Raw genomic sequence first — 19,008 nt, 5'->3', positions numbered from 1 at the left:
ATCACATTTTTATTTATTATTGTATTTTTAGATGACACATCAATAATCAATCAATCAGTTTGTTGCCCGTAGTCTCTTGCAGAAGAGCTACTGCCTTCATGTAACTGGCAACAGCCTCTTGAGTGGTACCATAAATCACTCGGGGAAGATATCTTGTGTTGTTGTCTAGGGATTGATAGTGTGGGGCATTGTAGTATGAGGTCTTCTGTATCCTCTATGTTGCATCTGGATCAGTTTGAATCTGTGGCCAGTCCTATTCTGTGTTGGCACTGTTTCAATCCTGGAATGCAAGCATGCCAGTGGCTCTAATCAGATGTGGGAGAGTTTTTCTGTGGGGTTTATGTCTGGTAGGTGTTGGTGGAGTACTGAAATTGGTGGTCTTTCTTGAAAGGCTTTAATGATCTGAGTGTGTATGTGTTTGAGTGGTACAGGTGGTAGGTTGCTATATATATTTCAGTAGTATGTTCATTTTCAGGATACAGGGATGACCCATCATCCATGAAGAGATCAGATGAGATGGGGGGGAAAGGGTGGTAAGGAGGAAAAAGTCCTTGATATATAGATAGATGTTCATTATCATGTTCCATTTTACTGTCAGATGTCAGACATACATGTTGAAAGTCAAACGAGTTTTACATATACCATGGGCTTTTGTCCCCTTATAAGGAAGGTAGCCAAAGTCAAAAGGCATAATTCCATTCCCACCCATTTCATCCCCACCCACTTCACTCCCATTCACCACCCCTCCCTCCCTCCCTCCCTCCCTCCTTTTCTCTTTTTGTAGTTCCTCCTGGATGACTGGTAATCCCTGCATCTCATTCATTGCCATGGGTCATAAGCAATGCAGCAAGAAAGCACATCCACAGCAAGGCCACATCATTTAATCAGCAACCCCCCCCCCCTCTCCAACCCCTCATGCAGAAAAAGAGAAGATGGAGAGAAATCCCTCCAGGCTGCATCAAAATATTATTCACACATAACCACTCCCTAACCCCCCCATCCTCCAACCACTCCTTTCCATGCATCACAGCATCATCCACACACAACCACTCTTCACTCACCCCTATCATCTGTCTTCTGCCTTCCTCAGCAGACATCGTCCTCTTTCTCAATGCCCCTTTTACCCCATTCATCCACATCTGCCTTCCACACCTCTTTTACTAATCTTTTTTCATTCATTCTTTCCCTGTGTCCAAACCACTCCAATACTCTTTCATCAACTCTATCTCCCAACTCCTCCTCACCTCCTCATTTCTCAATCTATCCAGCCAAGTAACCCCTACCATACTTCTTGGACATTTCATCTCAAACACATTCAAACTCTTCCTCTCTTCTCATATGTTCCATGTTTCTGCCCCATACAGTGCTGTCAACACAATCACCCTTCATACAGTCTCTTTGCCTCCATTCTCAAATGTCTGTTTCTCAATATACTTTTTAATCCCCCAAGGCATTTACTTGCTTCTCCCAATCTACATTCTACTTCCACCACCACTCCTCCCTTTCCCACCACACATGCCCCAAATATCTCACATCCAATTTGCTGCCATCCTCTCCCCTAGTATATCTCATCACCTCACTTTTACCCACATTTACCTTCAACTTCCTCCTTTCACATACCTTCCCAAACTCCATCACTAACTTCCGTAATCCCTCCTCTGATCGTGCTACAAGTGCAGTGTCATCAGCAAACAACTGGCTTATCTCCCACTTTTCACCATTTTCTTTACCCATCTCCAATCCCTTGCATTTACCTCCCACACTACCCTATCCATGTGCACATTGAACAGCCATGGTGACAAGACACATCCCTGGCAAAGTCCCCCTTTTACTTTAACCACTTCCATATGGTGACGCCTACGTAGGTGTCATGAGGAGCAAGTGGGTACGCAATGATGCCGACGTCGGCGTCTTGATTATATTTATTGTAGTCATACCTACGTAACCTCCATTCTCTCTAAACTGGCTTCATCATATTTTCTATGGTTATCAAAATTCACGGGTGAAAGAGAACGAACTATTGAGCACTGACTTTATTTTTTATAATGCGATTATTATGACGCAACATCGCATGTCGGGCAGCTAATGCTGCCAGACGTGCGATGGGCCCCGGAGTAAAGAGGTTAAACCACTTGCTCTCCTTTTTACACACACATTCCCAAACTCTGTCACTAATTTCCTCAATCCTGCCTCTGATCCTGCCACAAGCGCAGTGTCGTCAGCAAACAACAACTGGCTTATCTTCCACTTTTCTCCATTTCTTTAACCATCTCCAATCCCCAACCCATTACCCTTGCATTTACCTCTCGCACCACCCCATCCATGTGTAAATCAAACAGCCAAGGTGACAAAACACACACCTGGCAAAGTCCCACCTTTCCCTCAAACCACTCGCTCTCCATTTCTGATTCTAACACAGGCTCTACTACTCTCGTAAAAGATCTTGACTGTTCATAACAGGTTTCCTCCTTTCCCACATATATGCAGTATCTCCCACTGTGCCATACTCTCTACACTGTCATTAACCTTTTTCAAATCCATACATACATATACCAAGGCTTTTTCCCCCTTACAAGGGAGGTAGCCAAAAAGGGAAAGGCATAAAATCATTCCCACCCATTCCATCCCTGAATACACTCCAAATCCCTCCACCCTCCCTCTCATCTTAGCACCTCCTGGATGATGGGTCATCCCTGCACTTTGTCCACTGCCCTGGGTCAGAAGCAGTGTCACAAGACACAGCACATCCACAGCAAGGCCTCTTCATTAAATCGGCGACCCCCCCTCTCTGTCCCCCCATGCTTAAAGGAGAAGACTTGGAGAAATCCCTTCAGGCTGCATAAAAAATTGCTCACACATACTACCTCCACCTCATGCATCACAACATCATCCATATACAACCATTCTCCATTCACCCCTGTCTTCTGTCCTCTCCCGTCCTTCCTCAACAGACATTCCCCTCTTCCCCAAAGCCCCCTTCACCCCATCCATCCACCTCATCCTAGGACGTCCCTTCATGTTCACTCCCTCCACATCTGCCCTCCATACCTCTTTTACTAGTCTTTCTTCACTCATTCTTTCCATGTGTCCAAACCATCCTAATACTCTTTCATCAACCCTATCTCCCAACCCCCTTTCCACCCCTGTTCTCCTCCTCACCTCCTCATTTCTCACTCTATCCAGCCTAGTAACCCCCATCATACTTCTCAGACACCGTGGCGCTGAATGATCATTTTGGTCCCAGTGCCTGGCCGTCGGCCAAAAACTCATAAATCAAATCAAATCAACTTCTCAGACACCTCATCTCAAACACATTCAAACTCCTTCTCTCTTCTTCTCTTATGTTCCATGTTTCTGCCCCATACAGTGCTGTTGGCACAATCACTCTTTCATACAGTCTCCTCTTACCCTCCATTCCCAAATGTCTATTCCTCATTACACTTTTTAATCCACCAAGGCATTTACTCGCTTCTCTCAATCTACATTCTACCTCCACCTCCACTCCACCTTTTCCTGCCACATTTGCACCCAAGTATCTAAAACTATCCACTTCCTCCAGTCGCTCTCCCTTAATGCTCAATTCCAGACTACTGCCACTTTCACCCCTTGTACATCTCATCACCTTACTTTTACCCACATTTATCTTCAGCTTTCTTCTATCACACACTCTCCCAAACTCTGTCACCAACTTCCTCAATCCCTCCTCCGATCCTGCCACAAGCGTAGTGTCGTCCGCAAACAACAGCTGGCTCACCTCCCACTTTTCTCCAATTTCTTAAACCATCTCCAATCCCTGACCCACTACCTTTGCATTTACCTCTCGCACTACCCCATCCATGTATAAGTTGAACAGCCAGGGTGACATAACGCATCCTTGACGAAGTCCCACCTTTACCTCGAACCACTCACTCTCTCCATTTCTAATTCTGACACAAACTCTACTACTCTCATAAAAACTCTTGACAGCTCCTAGAAGCTTTCCTCCTATCCCGTATATCCGCAAAAGCTCCCACAGTGCCTTTCTGTCTACCCTATCATAAGCCTTTTCCAGATCCATAAAGGCCCAAAAAACATCCTTCCCCTTTCCTATAGCTTTCTCACATATCTGTCTTACCACAAAAATCTGATCTACACAACCTCTACCTGTCCTAAATCCACACTGTTCCTCACCAATTACTCCCTCTGTTCCTCTCCTAATCCTCTCAATCAAGATCCTCCCATAAGCCTTCCGAACTACACTTAACAAGCTAATCCCTCTGAAACTACTACATTCACACTTGTCCCCTTTTCCCTTGTAAAGAGGAACTATACAGGCACTCCTCCAGTCCTCCGGCACTCTACCCTCTCTCCAGCAAACATTGAATAGCCTCACCTCCTAAAACTTTCTCATATATCTGTCTTACAAAAATCTGATCCACGCAACCCCTACCTGTCCTAAACCCATGCTGTTCCTCTCCTGATCCTCTCAATCAAGACCATCCCATAAACCTTCCCAACTGCACTTAACTAACTAATGCCTCTGAAACTACTACATTCACACTTGTCCTCCTTTCCCTTTAAAGTGGAACTATACAGGCACTCTTCCAGTCCTCTGGCACTCAACCCTCTTTTAAACAAACATTAAATAACTTGACTAGTCAGTCCACCATCACTGTATTTCCCTTTTTTAGACATTCTGCATGACACCCATCTAACCCAGGTGCCTTACCTGCTTTCATTATCTTAACAGCTGCCTTCACCTCATCTTTCCATATTTCTCCTCCATTTTCCTCACACATCACTGTCATTTTCTTAGCGCTTCCCACTGCAACTACCTTTCCCTCCTTATTCTCCTTCACATTTAGCAACTCCCAAAAATACTCTGCCCATCTTCCTCTTATTGTCTCTTCCATTATCATATCTCCATCTGCACCTTTAACCTTTTCCTCATTTGCACCTTTAACCTTTTCCTCTCTACTTGATTCACCTCCCCTTCCTCTTGTAATTTCCTTCCAAAACATCTTTTTATTACTTTCAAAATTTTGTCATACGCTTCCCCAATTTTACATCTGCTCTCCTTTTTGCCTCATTTATCTTGTGTTTTACTTCTCTTTTCTTTGTACCTCCCATATATTTCTTTCATCTTATTTTGCAACCAATTTGTGAATGCTTGTTGCTTCTCTTCAACAACCTTCTTTATTTCCTCATCCCACCACTCACTACCCTTCCTTCTCTTTCCTCCCATCCTCCTTGAGTAATATGAGTATTAAAGTGAGATTTTTTTTATGAATACAAGGGGTGATTGAGAAATTTGTGGCTCAAGGTAGAAAAATGTATTTAATGCTAAATTGATACATTTATTTTTCAACATAATCCCCTTCCAAGTTTACACACTTATTCCAATGGTCATGGAGTTTACGAATCCCCTCTTCATAGAAGCTTGAGTCTTGGTCCTCCAAATACACCTCTACGGCATGAACGACGTCATTATCCATGACGAAATGTTGACTGCTGAGCTCTTTTTTTCATCTTGGAAAATAGATACTAGTCTGAGGGAGCCAAATCAGGTGAATAGGGCAGATGTTCAACTAGCTGGAAGCAGCATGTACAGATTGACCTCTCAATAGCGGACTAAAAGGGGGGTAACGTTGTCCATTGATGTGAATAATCCGTTGATTTGGATTGGTTTTTGTATGTGTGTGTATTGGGGGGGAAATCACCTCTTAAGTTCTATAAAATCATAGTATACGTACATGCATATCAATGTTTCCCTTTCTCATACTGTTCACGAATCAATAATTCTCTTAAAGTGCGCAAATGTTCATAATAAGCCTGAACGTCACCATTAGCAGAGAGATCAATGTAAGTTATGAGCATGTCAATAGCCTGGCGCACCTCCGACATGTTAGGTTTAACCGCCACTACCTCCTCTTCCTCCTCACTGCCACTTGCTCCCTCCTGCTCGTTGCCAGCGAGAACAGCTTCAGCAATCTCCTCCATAGTGATTGCACAGCACTAAACAACAGCACCAAAACCATCGAAAACACAGCAAAAACACCGCAAGCACAGCTAATAAACGTCCAAATATCCACATCGATCACGATCTTGTTAACTAGTAAACAAAACAAAGTGCATGCCATCACGCCATCTGCCACTCAGCGGACAAACGCTGAACTAACAGATGCATTCACCCTACCCGCGAAATTTAGACTGTCGGACCAGACCAGCGGATTTTGTCTGTTGCATCCGATATCTGGTAATGCGGTGTCCGTTAATAAGAGGTCAATCTGTATGGCAACAAGATCCATGGCAGATTTGTGTGCTGGCACATTGTTGTGATGGAAAAGCACCCCTAATGACAGCCTTCCACACCATTTTTTCCTAATTTTCTCTCACAGCTGTCTTATCAAGTTGGCATGTAGTATGGTCCAGTAATGGATTGACCCTTTGTCAGATAATCCACTAATAGCATCCGCTCAGAATCCCAAAAAATGGAAGCCATCACCTTCCATGCAGAGATCACTGACTTGGCCTTCTTTTGAGCTGGAGATCCATGATGCTTCCATTATTTTGATTGTTCCTATGACTCAAGCTGGAAGTGGTGAACCCAAGTCTCATCCATGGTCACAAATTGTCTGATAAATCTTTGTGGATCAGTATCAAAAATGGCAAGATTGTTCTTTGCCATGTTGCGTCACACCTGCTTCTGATCAGGTCCAAGAAGTTTTGGGACCCACAGAGCTGAGACCTTTGTCATTTCAAGATGGTTGTGGATAATTGCATGAACACATTCCTGGGAGATGCCCGACTCTGTCGCAATAAAACATTCAGTCAAACACCGATCTGTGAGCAACATTGGATTTTGTCAATGATTTCTTGAGTGGTGACAGTGACAGCTGTCTATTTTTTAACCATGTTGTATGAAGGAGCATTGACTTTTAGAGTAGCCACCATGTCCTCGCCAATTTCCTTTGGAGTTAAGCCCTTGATGTGGAAGAATTGAATCTGCCCGATGACCAAATTACTCTACAATACCCTACTGTCCCAAATCAGTTATCTGTAAAATGAAAAAATATTATGTTAAAGGCTTGAAAATTCTTATACCGGCTCATGGAAGATTAGATTTTGTGTGAAAAAAACTATAATTCTCTATCTTGTGTCCTTCTACCATAGGTCACGAGTTTTTCAATCACCCCTCGTATATAATATAAATATATATATATATATACAGTCACTATCCGAGTTATGACGTACACGAGTTACGACCACCCGTACTTACGACCACATCTAGCAGATGCCTATTATGAGTTTACTGTACATGTCTGGCAGCACAGTGCGTAAGATAGTTGTGGCAACCGGCATCGCATACGGCAGTTATGGCAGAGATGGAAAAGTTGCTATACACGTGGTTGGAAGATAATAGGCAAAGAAATGTGAGAGTGACGTTGCAAGCAGTGCAAAGTAAGGCTACAAGTTAATTTCACATGTTGAAAGAAAGTGCAGGTGAAGAATACGCTTCACATGAGTTCATAGTGAGTGCTGGGTGGTTTCGTTGCTTTCGAGAGTGTTACCAGGTTCACCACGTGTTGTCAAAAGGTGAGGCTGCTAGCAGTGATGCGCCTGCAGCTAAGGCATTTGTGGAAGAGTTTGATAAATTATGGATGAAGGATATTTACGTACTTACGACCACGTCTAGCTGATGCCTATTATGAGTTTACTAATACGAATATACTATAATAAGTATTTTCTTTCTTTAACTTACCATATTATATTAACAACTAAGCAACTGAAAACAATACTGTATACAACTGTAGGAGAGAAGCCAAACGCAGAGTATGGGATCCAATGTATTTAACGTTTCGCCCACCAGGGCTTCTTCAGAAATAACATAGTGGACAAACATCTGACTCCTTATATAACCCAAGCTTGCGGGGAGAAACGAACATGAAACTGGTGTTAAAAAAAAAAAAAAAAAAAAGTCCACTATGTTATTTCGGGAGAAGCCCTGCTGGGCGCAACATTAAATACATTGGATCCCATACTCTGCATTTGGCTTCTCTCCTACAGTGCTGTTGCAGTCGTTGCTGTACCTATATCTCACACTTAGAATGGATTGAAATGGATGAGAAAAATAGATCTTAAAATTCACATATATTTAGAGTACATACAACAATTGAAGAATTAAGAAAAAAATATTAAAAGGAAACTACAATTTAAAAAACTTAAAAATGGTAAGCAAGGTTATATTTAATACGTGTGTGTGTGTGTGTGTATACAGGTATAGTATATACATACAGTACCTGCATATGTATATATACTGAAATACAATACAGTATTAAAACATTGAAAAAAAAGAAAAAATTATAAAAATGAAACTAAAAAGCATTGATAAATAAACAGTAAACAGCTTGTATTTAATAGTATTCAATAGAAAAAGTTACTTAAAAACGCAACAGATTGATATCATGTATCCTAGAGTAGAACCCTCGTATCGGCCATTTTGAATAGGATCCGACTTACGACCAATCCGACTTACGACTGGTTGGTCGGAACCTATCTAGGTCGTAACTCGGATAGTGGCTGTATATATATATATATGTGTGTGTGTGTGTGTGTGTGTGTATATATATATATATATATATATATATATATATATATTATATATATAATATATATATATATATATATATATATATATATATATATATATATGTATACTATTTTTTTAATGAATAGGTGTCAGGTGAGTGTATGCTTCATTATAAGTGGAGAAGGTATCTTGTATGTCTGTATGGTTCTTTTCTTTTTTTTCCTATGCAGAACACTTAATAATCCTGCTGACCAAATGGATGTTATTGGAGTTGGAGGAATAAATTTTGAAGACCAAATAGCAAGATTTTCTTCACGTGGTATGACAACCTGGGAATTGCCACAAGGGTTAGTATATATATCTTATATTTCAGTCTGTACTTCTTTGTATAATACAACAAATATTAAATAGTTTTGGTAAAGGGGTACCATCTGACAGAACAGTGCTAGCAATAGAAATAATTTTTTTTTAATAGTCCCTAGACCTATTCCATAAAAAATATTTACATATACCAAAGGCTTTCCCCATAACAAGGGAGGTAGCCAAAAAGCAAAGGCATAAAATCCACTCCTACCCATTCCATCCCCACATACTTCATTACCATTCACCCCCCTCCCTACCTTTTATCTTGGCTTCTCCTGGATGATGGGTCATCCCTGCATCTCACCCACTGCCCTGGGTCAGAAGCAGTGTCACAAGACACAGCATATCCATAGCAAGGCTGCTTCATTAAATCAGCGACTCCCCCTCTCCATCCCCTAATGCAGAAAAGGAGAAGACGGGGAGAAATCCCTTCAAGCTGCATCAAATTATTTTTTCACACATACACCTTCACCCCCCCATCCCCCACCCACTCCCCCTCATGCATCACAGCATCATCGATACACAATCATTCTCCATTCACCTGTATCTTCTGTCATGCCCCGTCCTTCCTCAACAGACCCCCTCTTTCACAATGGCCCTTTTACCCCATCCAGTCATCTCAACCTTGGTCACCCCCTCATGTTTACTCCTTCTACCTCTGCCTTCCACACCTCTTTTACTAGTCTTTCTTCGCTCATTATTTCCACGTGTCCAAGCCATCCCAATACTCTTTCATCAACCTTATCTCCCAACACCCTTTCCAACCCCATTCTCCTCCTCACCTTGTTTCTCACTCTATCCAACCTAGTAACCCCTATCTTACTTCTCAGGCACCTCATCTAACACATTCAAATTCCTCTCTTCCATGTCTCTGCCCCATACAGTGCTGTTGGCACAATCACTCCTTCATACAATTTCCTCTTAGCATCCATTCCCAAATGTTAATTTCTCATTACATTTTTAATCCCTCATGGCATTTACTTGCTTCTCTCAACCATTCTACCTCCACCTCCACTCCTCCCTTTCCTACCACATTTGCATCCAAGTATCAGAAACTATCCACTTCCTCCAGTCTTTTTCCCTTAATACTCACGTGCAGTCTGCTGCCACTTTCTCCCCTTGTACATCTCATCACCTTACTTTTACCCACATTTATCTTCAACTTCCCTCTTTCGCACACATTCCTAAACTCTGTCATTAACTTCTTCAATCCCTCCTCAGATCCTGCCTCAAGTAGTGTCATCAGCAAACAACAACTGGCTTATCTCCCACTTTTGTCTATTTCCTTTAACCATCTCCAATCCCCAACCTATTACCCTTGCATTTATCTATCGCACCACCCCATCCATGTATAAATTGAACAGCCAGGGTGACATACCACATCCCTGGTGAAGTCCCACCTTTACCTCAGACCACTCACTCTCTCCATTTCTGATTCTAACACAGGCTCTACTACTCTCATAAAAACTCTTGACTGCTCTTGACAGGTTTCCTCCTATCCCATATATCTGCAATACCTTCCTGTCTACACTGTCATAAGCCTTTTCCAAATCCATAAAGGTCCAAAAAAATATCCTTACCTTTTCTTAAAGCTTTCTCATGTATCTGTCTTACGACAAAAAATCTGATCCACGCAACCCCTACCTGTCCTAAACCCACACTGTTCCTCACCCCTCTGTTCCTCTTCTAATCCTCTCAATCAAAATCCTCCAATAAGCCTTCCCAATTACACTTAGCAAACTGATCCCTCTGAAACTACTACACTCACACTTGTCCCTTGTAATGTGGAACTATAGAGGCACTCCTGCAGTCCTCTAGCACTCTACCCTCTTTTAAACAAACATTAAATAACCTCACCAGCCAGTCCACCATCACTGTACCTCCTTTTTTAGACATTCTGAATGACACCCATCCAAACTAGGTGCCTTACCTGCTCTCACCATCCTAACAACTGCCTTTACTTCGTCTTTCCATGTTTCTTCTCCATCAAAAATAATAATAATTGTTGCTTCAAATTTCACTGACAGAAATCTGCAGCTCCACTATGGCTGGCAACAGTCCTAGGACATCCCAGCAAATTTTCTGAGAAGAAATATTAGACTATTGTTTGTATTATATTAGTTTGGGGCTTTTTCTATAGCACTGATCTATAGATTGGCTACAAATTAGGACGAGGGAATCGTATGAGAGGTACAAAGTAAAGAGAAGGGAAGTTAAGCATAAGATAAAGGAAGCAAAGAGGAGAGCAGATGTGAAATGGGGTAAGAGTATGACAGAAAATTTTGAAATTAATAAGAAGATATTTTGGAAAGAAATTAAAAGAGGAAGAGGAGGTGAATCAAGTAGAAAAGAAAAAGTAAAAGGTGCAGATGGAGCGATTATAATGGAAGAGAAGGCAGTGAGAGGAAGGTGGGCAGAGTATTTTAGGGAGTTGCTAAATGTGAAGGAGAATAGGGAGGAAAATGTAGTTGCAGTGGGAAGCACTAAGAAAATGACCGTGATGAATGAGGAAAATGAAGGAGAAATAGGGAAAGATGAAGGGAAAGCAGCTGTTAAGTTGATGAGAGTAGGTAAGGCACCTGGGTTGGATGGATGCCATGCAGAATGTCTGAAGAAAGGAGGTACAGTTATGGTGGACTGGCTGGTGAGGTTATTTAATGTTTGTTTAAGAGAGAGTAGAGTGCCAGAAGACTGGAGGAGTGTTTGTATAGTTCCGCTATACAAAGGAAAGGGGGACAAGTGTGAATGTAGTAGTTACAGAGGGATCAGCTTGTTGAGTGTAGTTGGGAAGGCTTATGGGAGGGTCTTGATTGAGAGGATTAGGAGAGGAACAGAGGGAGTAATTGGTGAGGAATGGTGTGGTTTTAGGACAGGTAGGTGTTGTGTAGATCAGATTTTTGTGGTAAGACAGATATGTGAGAAAGCTATAGGAAAAGGTAAGGATGTTTTTTTGGCTTTTATGGATTTGGAAAAGGCTTACGACAGGGTAGATAGGAAGGCACTGTGGGAGGTACTGCAGATATATGGGATAGGAGGAAAGCTGTTAAGAGCAGTCAAGAGTTTTTATGAGAGTAGTAGAGCTTGTGTTAGGATTAGAAATGGAGAGAGTGAATGGTTTGAGGTAAAGGTGGGACTTTGTCAGGGATGTGTTATGTCGCCCTGGTTGTTCAATCTATATATGGATGGGGGTGGTGCGAGAGATGAATGCAAGGGTGGTGGGTGAGGGGTTGGAGATGGTTAAAGAAAATGGAGAAAAGAGGGAAATAGGCCATTTGTTTTTTGCTGACAACACTGCGCTTGTAGCAGGATCAGAGGAGGGATTGAGGAAGTTAGTAACAGAGTTTGAGAAGGTGTGTGAAAGAAGGAAGCTGAAAAGAAATGTGGGCAAAAGTAAGGTGATGATATGTACAAGGGGAGAGAGTGACAGCAGGCTGGAAGTTAGCATTAAGGGAGAGCGACTGGAGGAAGTGGATAGTTTTAGATACTTGGGTGCGAATGTGGCAGGAAAGGGAGGAGTGGGGGTGGAGGTAGAATGTAGAATGAGAGAAGCAAGTAAATGTCTTGGTGGATTAAAAAGTGGAATGAGAAATAGACATTTGGGAATGGATGCTAAGAGGAGGTTATATGAAGGAGTGATTGTGCCAACAGCACTGTACTGGGCATAAACATGTAACATAAGAGAGGAAGAGAGGAGTTTGAATGTGTTTGTGATGAAATGTCTGAGAAGTATGATAGGGGTTACTAGGCTAGATAGAGTGAGAAATGAGGAGGTGAGGAGGAGAACAGGGGTGGAAAGGGAATTGGGAGATAGGGTTGATGAAAGAGTATTAGGATGGTTTGGACACATGGAAAGAATGAGTAAAGAAAGATTAGTAAAAGAAGTGTGAAAAGTAGAGGTGGAAGGAGTGAATGTGAGGGGGCATCCAAGGATGAGGTGGATGGATGGGGTAAAAGGGGCATTACAAAAGAGAGGAATGTCTGTTGAGGAAGGATGGGAGAGGACAGAAGATAGGGGTGAATGGAGAAGGGTTGTGTATGAATGATGCTGTGATACATAAGGGGGAGTGGGTGGGGGGTGAGGAAGTATGTATGAGAAATAATTTGATGCAGCCTGAGGGGATTTCTCCCCATCTTCTTTTCTGCATGAGGGGACGGAGAGGGGGGGTCACCGAATTAATGAAGCGGCCTTGCTGTGGATGTGCTGTGTCTTGCAACACTGCTTCTGACCCAGGGCAGTGGACAGGATGCAGGGATGACCCGTCATCCAGGAGGTGCCAAGATGAGAGGGAGGGAGAAGGGTGGAGGGGAGTGGAATATGTAGGGGATGGAATGGGTGGGAATGGTTTCTATGCCTTTTTCTTTTTGGCTACCCCCCATGTAAGGGGGAAAAGAGCCTTTGGTATATGTATGTATGTACTGATCTATAGTAGTAGTAGGAGAGTAGTCACAAGATGTCAACTTTTTTTGTGTGAAAACATAAAGAAAATAAAATGATAAAAAATGGCTGACAAACATTTTGGCTTGCAGTGTCTCAGAATAAACATCTGTCAAAGACTAAGAGAATGTTTAACAGTGTCTCACATAGAGCAGTATTGCCCCCAGTTTTGTTCCACATTTTCACAGTCACAGTGGGTGAAATGGGATCAATGCAATGATTGATGCATTAAATTTTTTCCTTATAATGGAGAAAATTACCAATTGAGTACATGGTGGGAAACAATGCAGTTCAGGGTCATTGTTGAAATATAAAATTGGTAATGCCAACTTTGGGAAAAAATCTGGGATGGAAAATAGTGTTTTCATCGCTGATGTCTCTCAGGATAAGAAACAAAAAAGATGAAAACTCATTAAAAAAAATTATCTCACAAAGTGTTGATCTTTACACTACAAATGACAAACTTTGAAGGATAATACTGAGGCCAAAATAAAAGAAAGGGATGATACCAAGGTCAAAGTAACTTAACTCTGAAGGTGAATTCACAATTGAGTTGAAAAGATTGAGTAGATTACTTTCTTGCTATAAGTCAAAGTTTCATGACCTAGAGTGAAAGTTTGAACAAGAAAAAGCCACAAGTCTGGCTCAGAAAATAGAAATGGATCAACTTGAAAGGAAAGGTGAGATTTTGACAAGTGAGAGAATTCATCTTCACATTACCAAGCAAGGCCAGGACAAAATCAAAAGTGAAATGTTGAAGGTAGAAGAAGGCTGGTTATTTGTTCAACAGAAGGATAGAGTAAACTTTATAGAGATCATGGAGCAGCAGAAAAGAGAATAAAATCTTAGGTTTAAAGAAGGAAAAGTGAAGGTTATTGAAAAAGGGGATCTCTTGTCAGAGATGTAGTTGATAATACCAAGCCAGAACAATACATGAATTCTACTCTATGTATGATAATTGGAAAATAAGAAAATATATTCCAAGTTGGAACCATACCTGAATCTGAAGCCAGGGATGATTAATTAGAGTGATAGGACCCTGTTAGTCTTGTCCTCTCCTGTATATTGCAGTTAAGTAAATAAAAGTAGTTAGATACACATACACATCAAAGGCCCTATCCTTCTTATAATGACAGTGGATTGGTCAAAGCACACACCCACATCAAGCACAAATAAAACCCATTCAACTATCTTCCCTGTCTCAATATTCGAGGATGAAGGGTCCCCTTGTCCCCTATCATACTGTTTTGGTGAGAGGTAGCTCAGTGAGTTAAGAATAACATAATACTAAAACATTCAACATTTACAGATATGGTCGTGTGAAGCCGGACATTGTTACATATGGCACTCTTGTGCAAGGATCAAGTAAGGAAGGGAAATGCAGACAACTCTCAGGAACATCTGTAGCTTCTCCTGTGGTAGCTGGGGCAGTCACTCTCCTAGCAAGGTAAAGTTATTCATCTCTCTTGTCTCCCTCTCTCCTCCCTCTCTCCTCTTCTGCTCTACTTTCCCTCTCTTCTCTCCCTCTCTCTCTCTCTCTCTCTCTCTCTCTCTCTCTCTCTCTCTCTCTCTCTCTCTATCTCTTTTGCTTCCCCCTCCCTTGCTTTCTCACCCGTTCTCTATTGTTATTGCTCTCTCCCTCTCTTTATCTCTTTCTCTCCATCTTTCTTTTTTCTTTCTCTGTGTCTCTCTTTTTCTCTCTCCATCTCTTTTTCTCTATCTTTCTCTTTTTCTCTCCCTATATCACTCTTTTTCTCTCCATCTCTCTTTTTCTCTCTCCATCTCTTTTTTCTCACTCCATCTCTCTTTTTCTCTCTGCATCTCTTTTCATCTCTCTTTTTCCCTCTCTTCATCTCTCTTTTTCTCACTCTATCTTTTTTCTCTCTCCATCTCTCTCTTCTCCCTCTCTCCCTCTCTCTCTTCTCCCCCTCTCCTTCTCTCCCTCTCCATCTCTGTCTCTCTTTCTCCATCTCTCTCTTTCTCTCTCTCTCTCTTTCTGTCTCTCACTTTAATATTCTCCCTCCCTCTCTCTCTCGGTCTTTGTGTCCATCTATCTATACACCAAGGGCCTCTTACCATTAACCTCTTCACTCCGGGGCACATCGCACGTCTGGCAGCATTAGCTGCCCGACATGCAATGTTGCGTCATAATAATCGCATTATAAAAAATAAAGTCAGTGCTCAATCGTTCGTTCTCTTTCACCCGTGAATTTTGATAACCATAGAAAATATGATGAAGCCAGTTTAGAGAGAATGGAGGTTACGTAGGTACGACTACAATAGATATAATCAAGACGCCGACGTCGACATCATCGCGTACCCACTTGCTCCTCATGACGCCTACGTAGGCGTCACTGTATGGAAGTGGTTAATAAAGGAAGTAGCCAGCCAAGGCATGCACCCATTTGCACCCAATGTGCTCTCATCCACTGCCCATTTGTTTCCCTTTCATCTTTGCTCTTCATGGATGAAGGGTCATCCTATTTTCTTACTGTCCTGGTCAGCAGCAATGCAGCTAGACACAGTGCATCCACAGCAGGGCCACTTGATTTACACAGTGACCATCCCTCCTTGTCCCTTCATGAAAAAAATAGAGATGGAGAGAAATCCCTTTTGGCTGCATCAAAATATCATCCATACATACCCATTCTCCATTCACACCTATCCTTTGCCTTCTCCCTTCTCTGCTCAACATACATTTCTCTCTTGCTCAAAACCTCTTTCACTCCATCCATCCATCTCATTTTTGGTCATTCCTTCAAGTTCACTCCATCCATTTCTACTTTACACACCCTTGGTAATCTTTCTCACACATTCTTTCCATGTGCCAAAACCATCCCAATAATCTTTCATCTGCCCCATCTCCCAACTCCCTTTCTACCTCTGTTCTCCTCACCTCCTTGTTTCTCATTCTATCTATCCTTTTATCCTCTTCCATACTTCTCAGACACCTCATCTCACACAGAAAAAGAGAAAACAGGGAGAAATATTTTTGGGCAGCATCAAATTATTTTTTTTCACACATACTCCTTCACCCCCATCCCCCACCCACTCCCTTTCATGCATCACAGTATCATCCATACACAACCATTCTCCATTCACCACTATCTTCCCCCGTCCTTCCTCAACAGACATTCCCCTCTTTCCCAATGCCCCTTTTACCCCCATCCATCCATCTCATCCATGGTCCCCCCTCATGTTGACTCCTTCTACCTCTGCCTTCCACACTTCCTTTACTAATCTTTCTTCACTCATTCTTTCCATGTGTCCGAATCTTCCCAGTACTCTTTCATCAACTCTATCTCCTAACTCCCTTTCCACCCCCATTCAGCTCCTCACCTCCTCATTTCTCACTCTATCCAACCTAGTAACCCCTATCATACTTCTCAGGCACCTCATCTCAAACACATTCAAACTTCCTCTCTTTCGTTCTTATGTTCCTTGTTTCTGCCCCATACAGTGCTGTTGGTACAATCATTCCTTCATACAATCTCCTCTTAGCATTCATTCCCAAATGTCTATTTCTCATTACACTTTTAATCCCCCCAAGTCGTATACTTGTTTCTCTCAGTCTACATTCTCTCTCCACCTTCACTCACTTTCCTGCCACAGTCACACCCAAATATCTAAAGCTAATCACTTCCTCCAGTCTCTCTCCTTTAATACTCTCAGTCTGCTGCCACAGTCCTTGTAAATCTCATCACCTTACTTGTACCCACATTTATCTTCAACTTCCTTCTTTCACACATGTTCCCACACTCTGTCACTAATTTCCTTAGGCCCTCCTCTGATCCTGCCACAAGCGAAGTGTTGTCAGCAAAAAACAACTGGCTTATCTCCCATTTTTCTCCATTTCCTTTAAACATGTCCAATCCCCAACCCATTACCTTGCATTTACCTCTCGCACCACCCCATCCATGTATAAATTGAACAGCCAAGATGACATAGCACATCCCTGGCTAAGCCCCTGTACCTCAAACCACTCCCTCCCTCCATTTCTGATCCTAACACAGGCTCTATTACTCTTGTAATAACTCTTGACTGCTCTTAACCTCTTCAGTACAAATAAAATTCTCGTGCACAGCATTGGCTGCCATATGTATGATTCATCACACTACTTGCATTATAGAATATAAAGTACATACATACATACATATACCAAGGCTTTTTCCCCCTTTCAAGGGAGGTAGCCAAAAAGGGAAAGGCATAAAAACACTCCCACCCATTTCATCCCTAAATACACTCCACACCCCTCCCACCCTCCCTCTCATCTGAGCACCTCCTGGATGACGGGTCATCCCTGCACCTTGCCCACCGCCCTGGGTCAGAAGCAGTGTCGCAAGACACAGCACATCCACAGCAAGGCCGCTTCATTTAATCGGTGACCCCCCTCTCCGTCCCCCCTTGCATATAAGGAGAGGACGGGGAGAAATCCCTTCGGGCTGCGTCAAAATTTGCTCACACATACTACCTCACCCCCCACCCCCCCGCCCATTCCTCCTCATGCAATCACAACATCATCCATATACAACCATTCTCCACTCACCTCTGTCTTCCGTCCTCTCCCTTCCTTCCTCAACAGACATTCCCCTCTTCCCCAAAGCCCCCTTCACCCCATCCATCCACCTCATCCTAGGACGTCCCCTCATGTTCACTCCCTCCACATCTGCCTTCCATACCTCTTTTACTAGTCTTTCTTCACTCATTCTTTCCATGTGTCCAAACCATCCTAATATTCTTTCATCAACCCTATCTCCCAGCTCCTTTTTCACCCCTGTTCTCCTCCTCACCTCCTCATTTCTCAGTCTATCCAGCCTAGTAACCCCCACCATACTTCTCAGACACCTCATCTCAAACACATTCAAACTCCTTCTCTCTTCTTCTCTTATGTTCCACGTTTCTGCCCCATACAGTGCTGTTGGCACAATCACTCCTTCATACAGTCTCCTCTTTGCATCCATTCCTAAATGTCTATTCCTCATTACACTCTTTAATCCACCAAGGCATTTACTCGCTTCTCTCAATCTACATTCTACCTCCACCTTCACTCCACCTTTTCCTGCTACACTTGCACCCAAGTATCTAAAACTATCCACTTCCTCCAGTCGCTCTCCCTTAATGTTCACTTCCAGTCTACTGCCACTTTCACCCCTTGTACATCTCATCACCTTACTTTTACCCACATTTATCTTTAGCTTTCTTCTATCACATACTCTCCCAAACTCTGCCACCAGCTTCCTCAATCCCTCCTCCGATCCTGCTACAAGCGCAGTGTCATCCGCAAACAACAGCTGGCTCACCTCCCACTTTTCTCCATTTTCTCCAATCCCTGGAGATGGTTAAAGAAAATGGAGAAAAGTGCTGTATTATTCTCTTTTACTCTGAGTACACATGGGAGAGGGTGGTGGGTGGAAGGGTGGTAGATAGAGCATTAATGGACTATGTAGTGGCAGATAGGAGTATAATAGGAAGAGTTAAGGATGTACATGTGCTAAGGGGAGAGAATGGGGGAATATCAGATAATTTTTTGGTGGAAGGTAAGTTGAGACTGGAGGATAGATGGAGAAAGAGGAAAAGGACAAAAGGTAGGGAGGTGCTTAGAGTGAACTCTTTAAATGAAAAGGAAAAGGAGGAGTACAAG

At 42.5% G+C, this 19,008-nt stretch overlaps 1 protein-coding gene across 2 annotated transcripts in view; it reads left to right on the top strand.

Moving 5' to 3' along the window:
* The window catches only part of S1P (membrane-bound transcription factor site-1 protease), a 92,171-nt gene that overhangs the window by 44,132 nt on the left and 29,031 nt on the right, over nucleotides 1-19,008 (top strand). For both annotated transcript variants that reach the window (XM_076196773.1, XM_076196774.1), the window contains exons 8-9: nucleotides 8,800-8,916; nucleotides 14,677-14,814. In XM_076196773.1, the coding sequence (XP_076052888.1) occupies nucleotides 8,800-8,916; nucleotides 14,677-14,814 (255 nt within the window). The remainder of the gene's footprint in view (nucleotides 1-8,799; nucleotides 8,917-14,676; nucleotides 14,815-19,008) is intronic.

This window comes from Oratosquilla oratoria, chromosome 13, assembly GCF_046742065.1.
Source record: "Oratosquilla oratoria isolate Oo_2021 chromosome 13, ASM4674206v1, whole genome shotgun sequence".
In the NCBI taxonomy this organism is placed as follows: domain Eukaryota; kingdom Metazoa; phylum Arthropoda; class Malacostraca; order Stomatopoda; family Squillidae; genus Oratosquilla; species Oratosquilla oratoria.
Note: the sequence above shows the minus strand (reverse complement) of the source record. Positions and strands in the feature narration are given on the sequence as shown.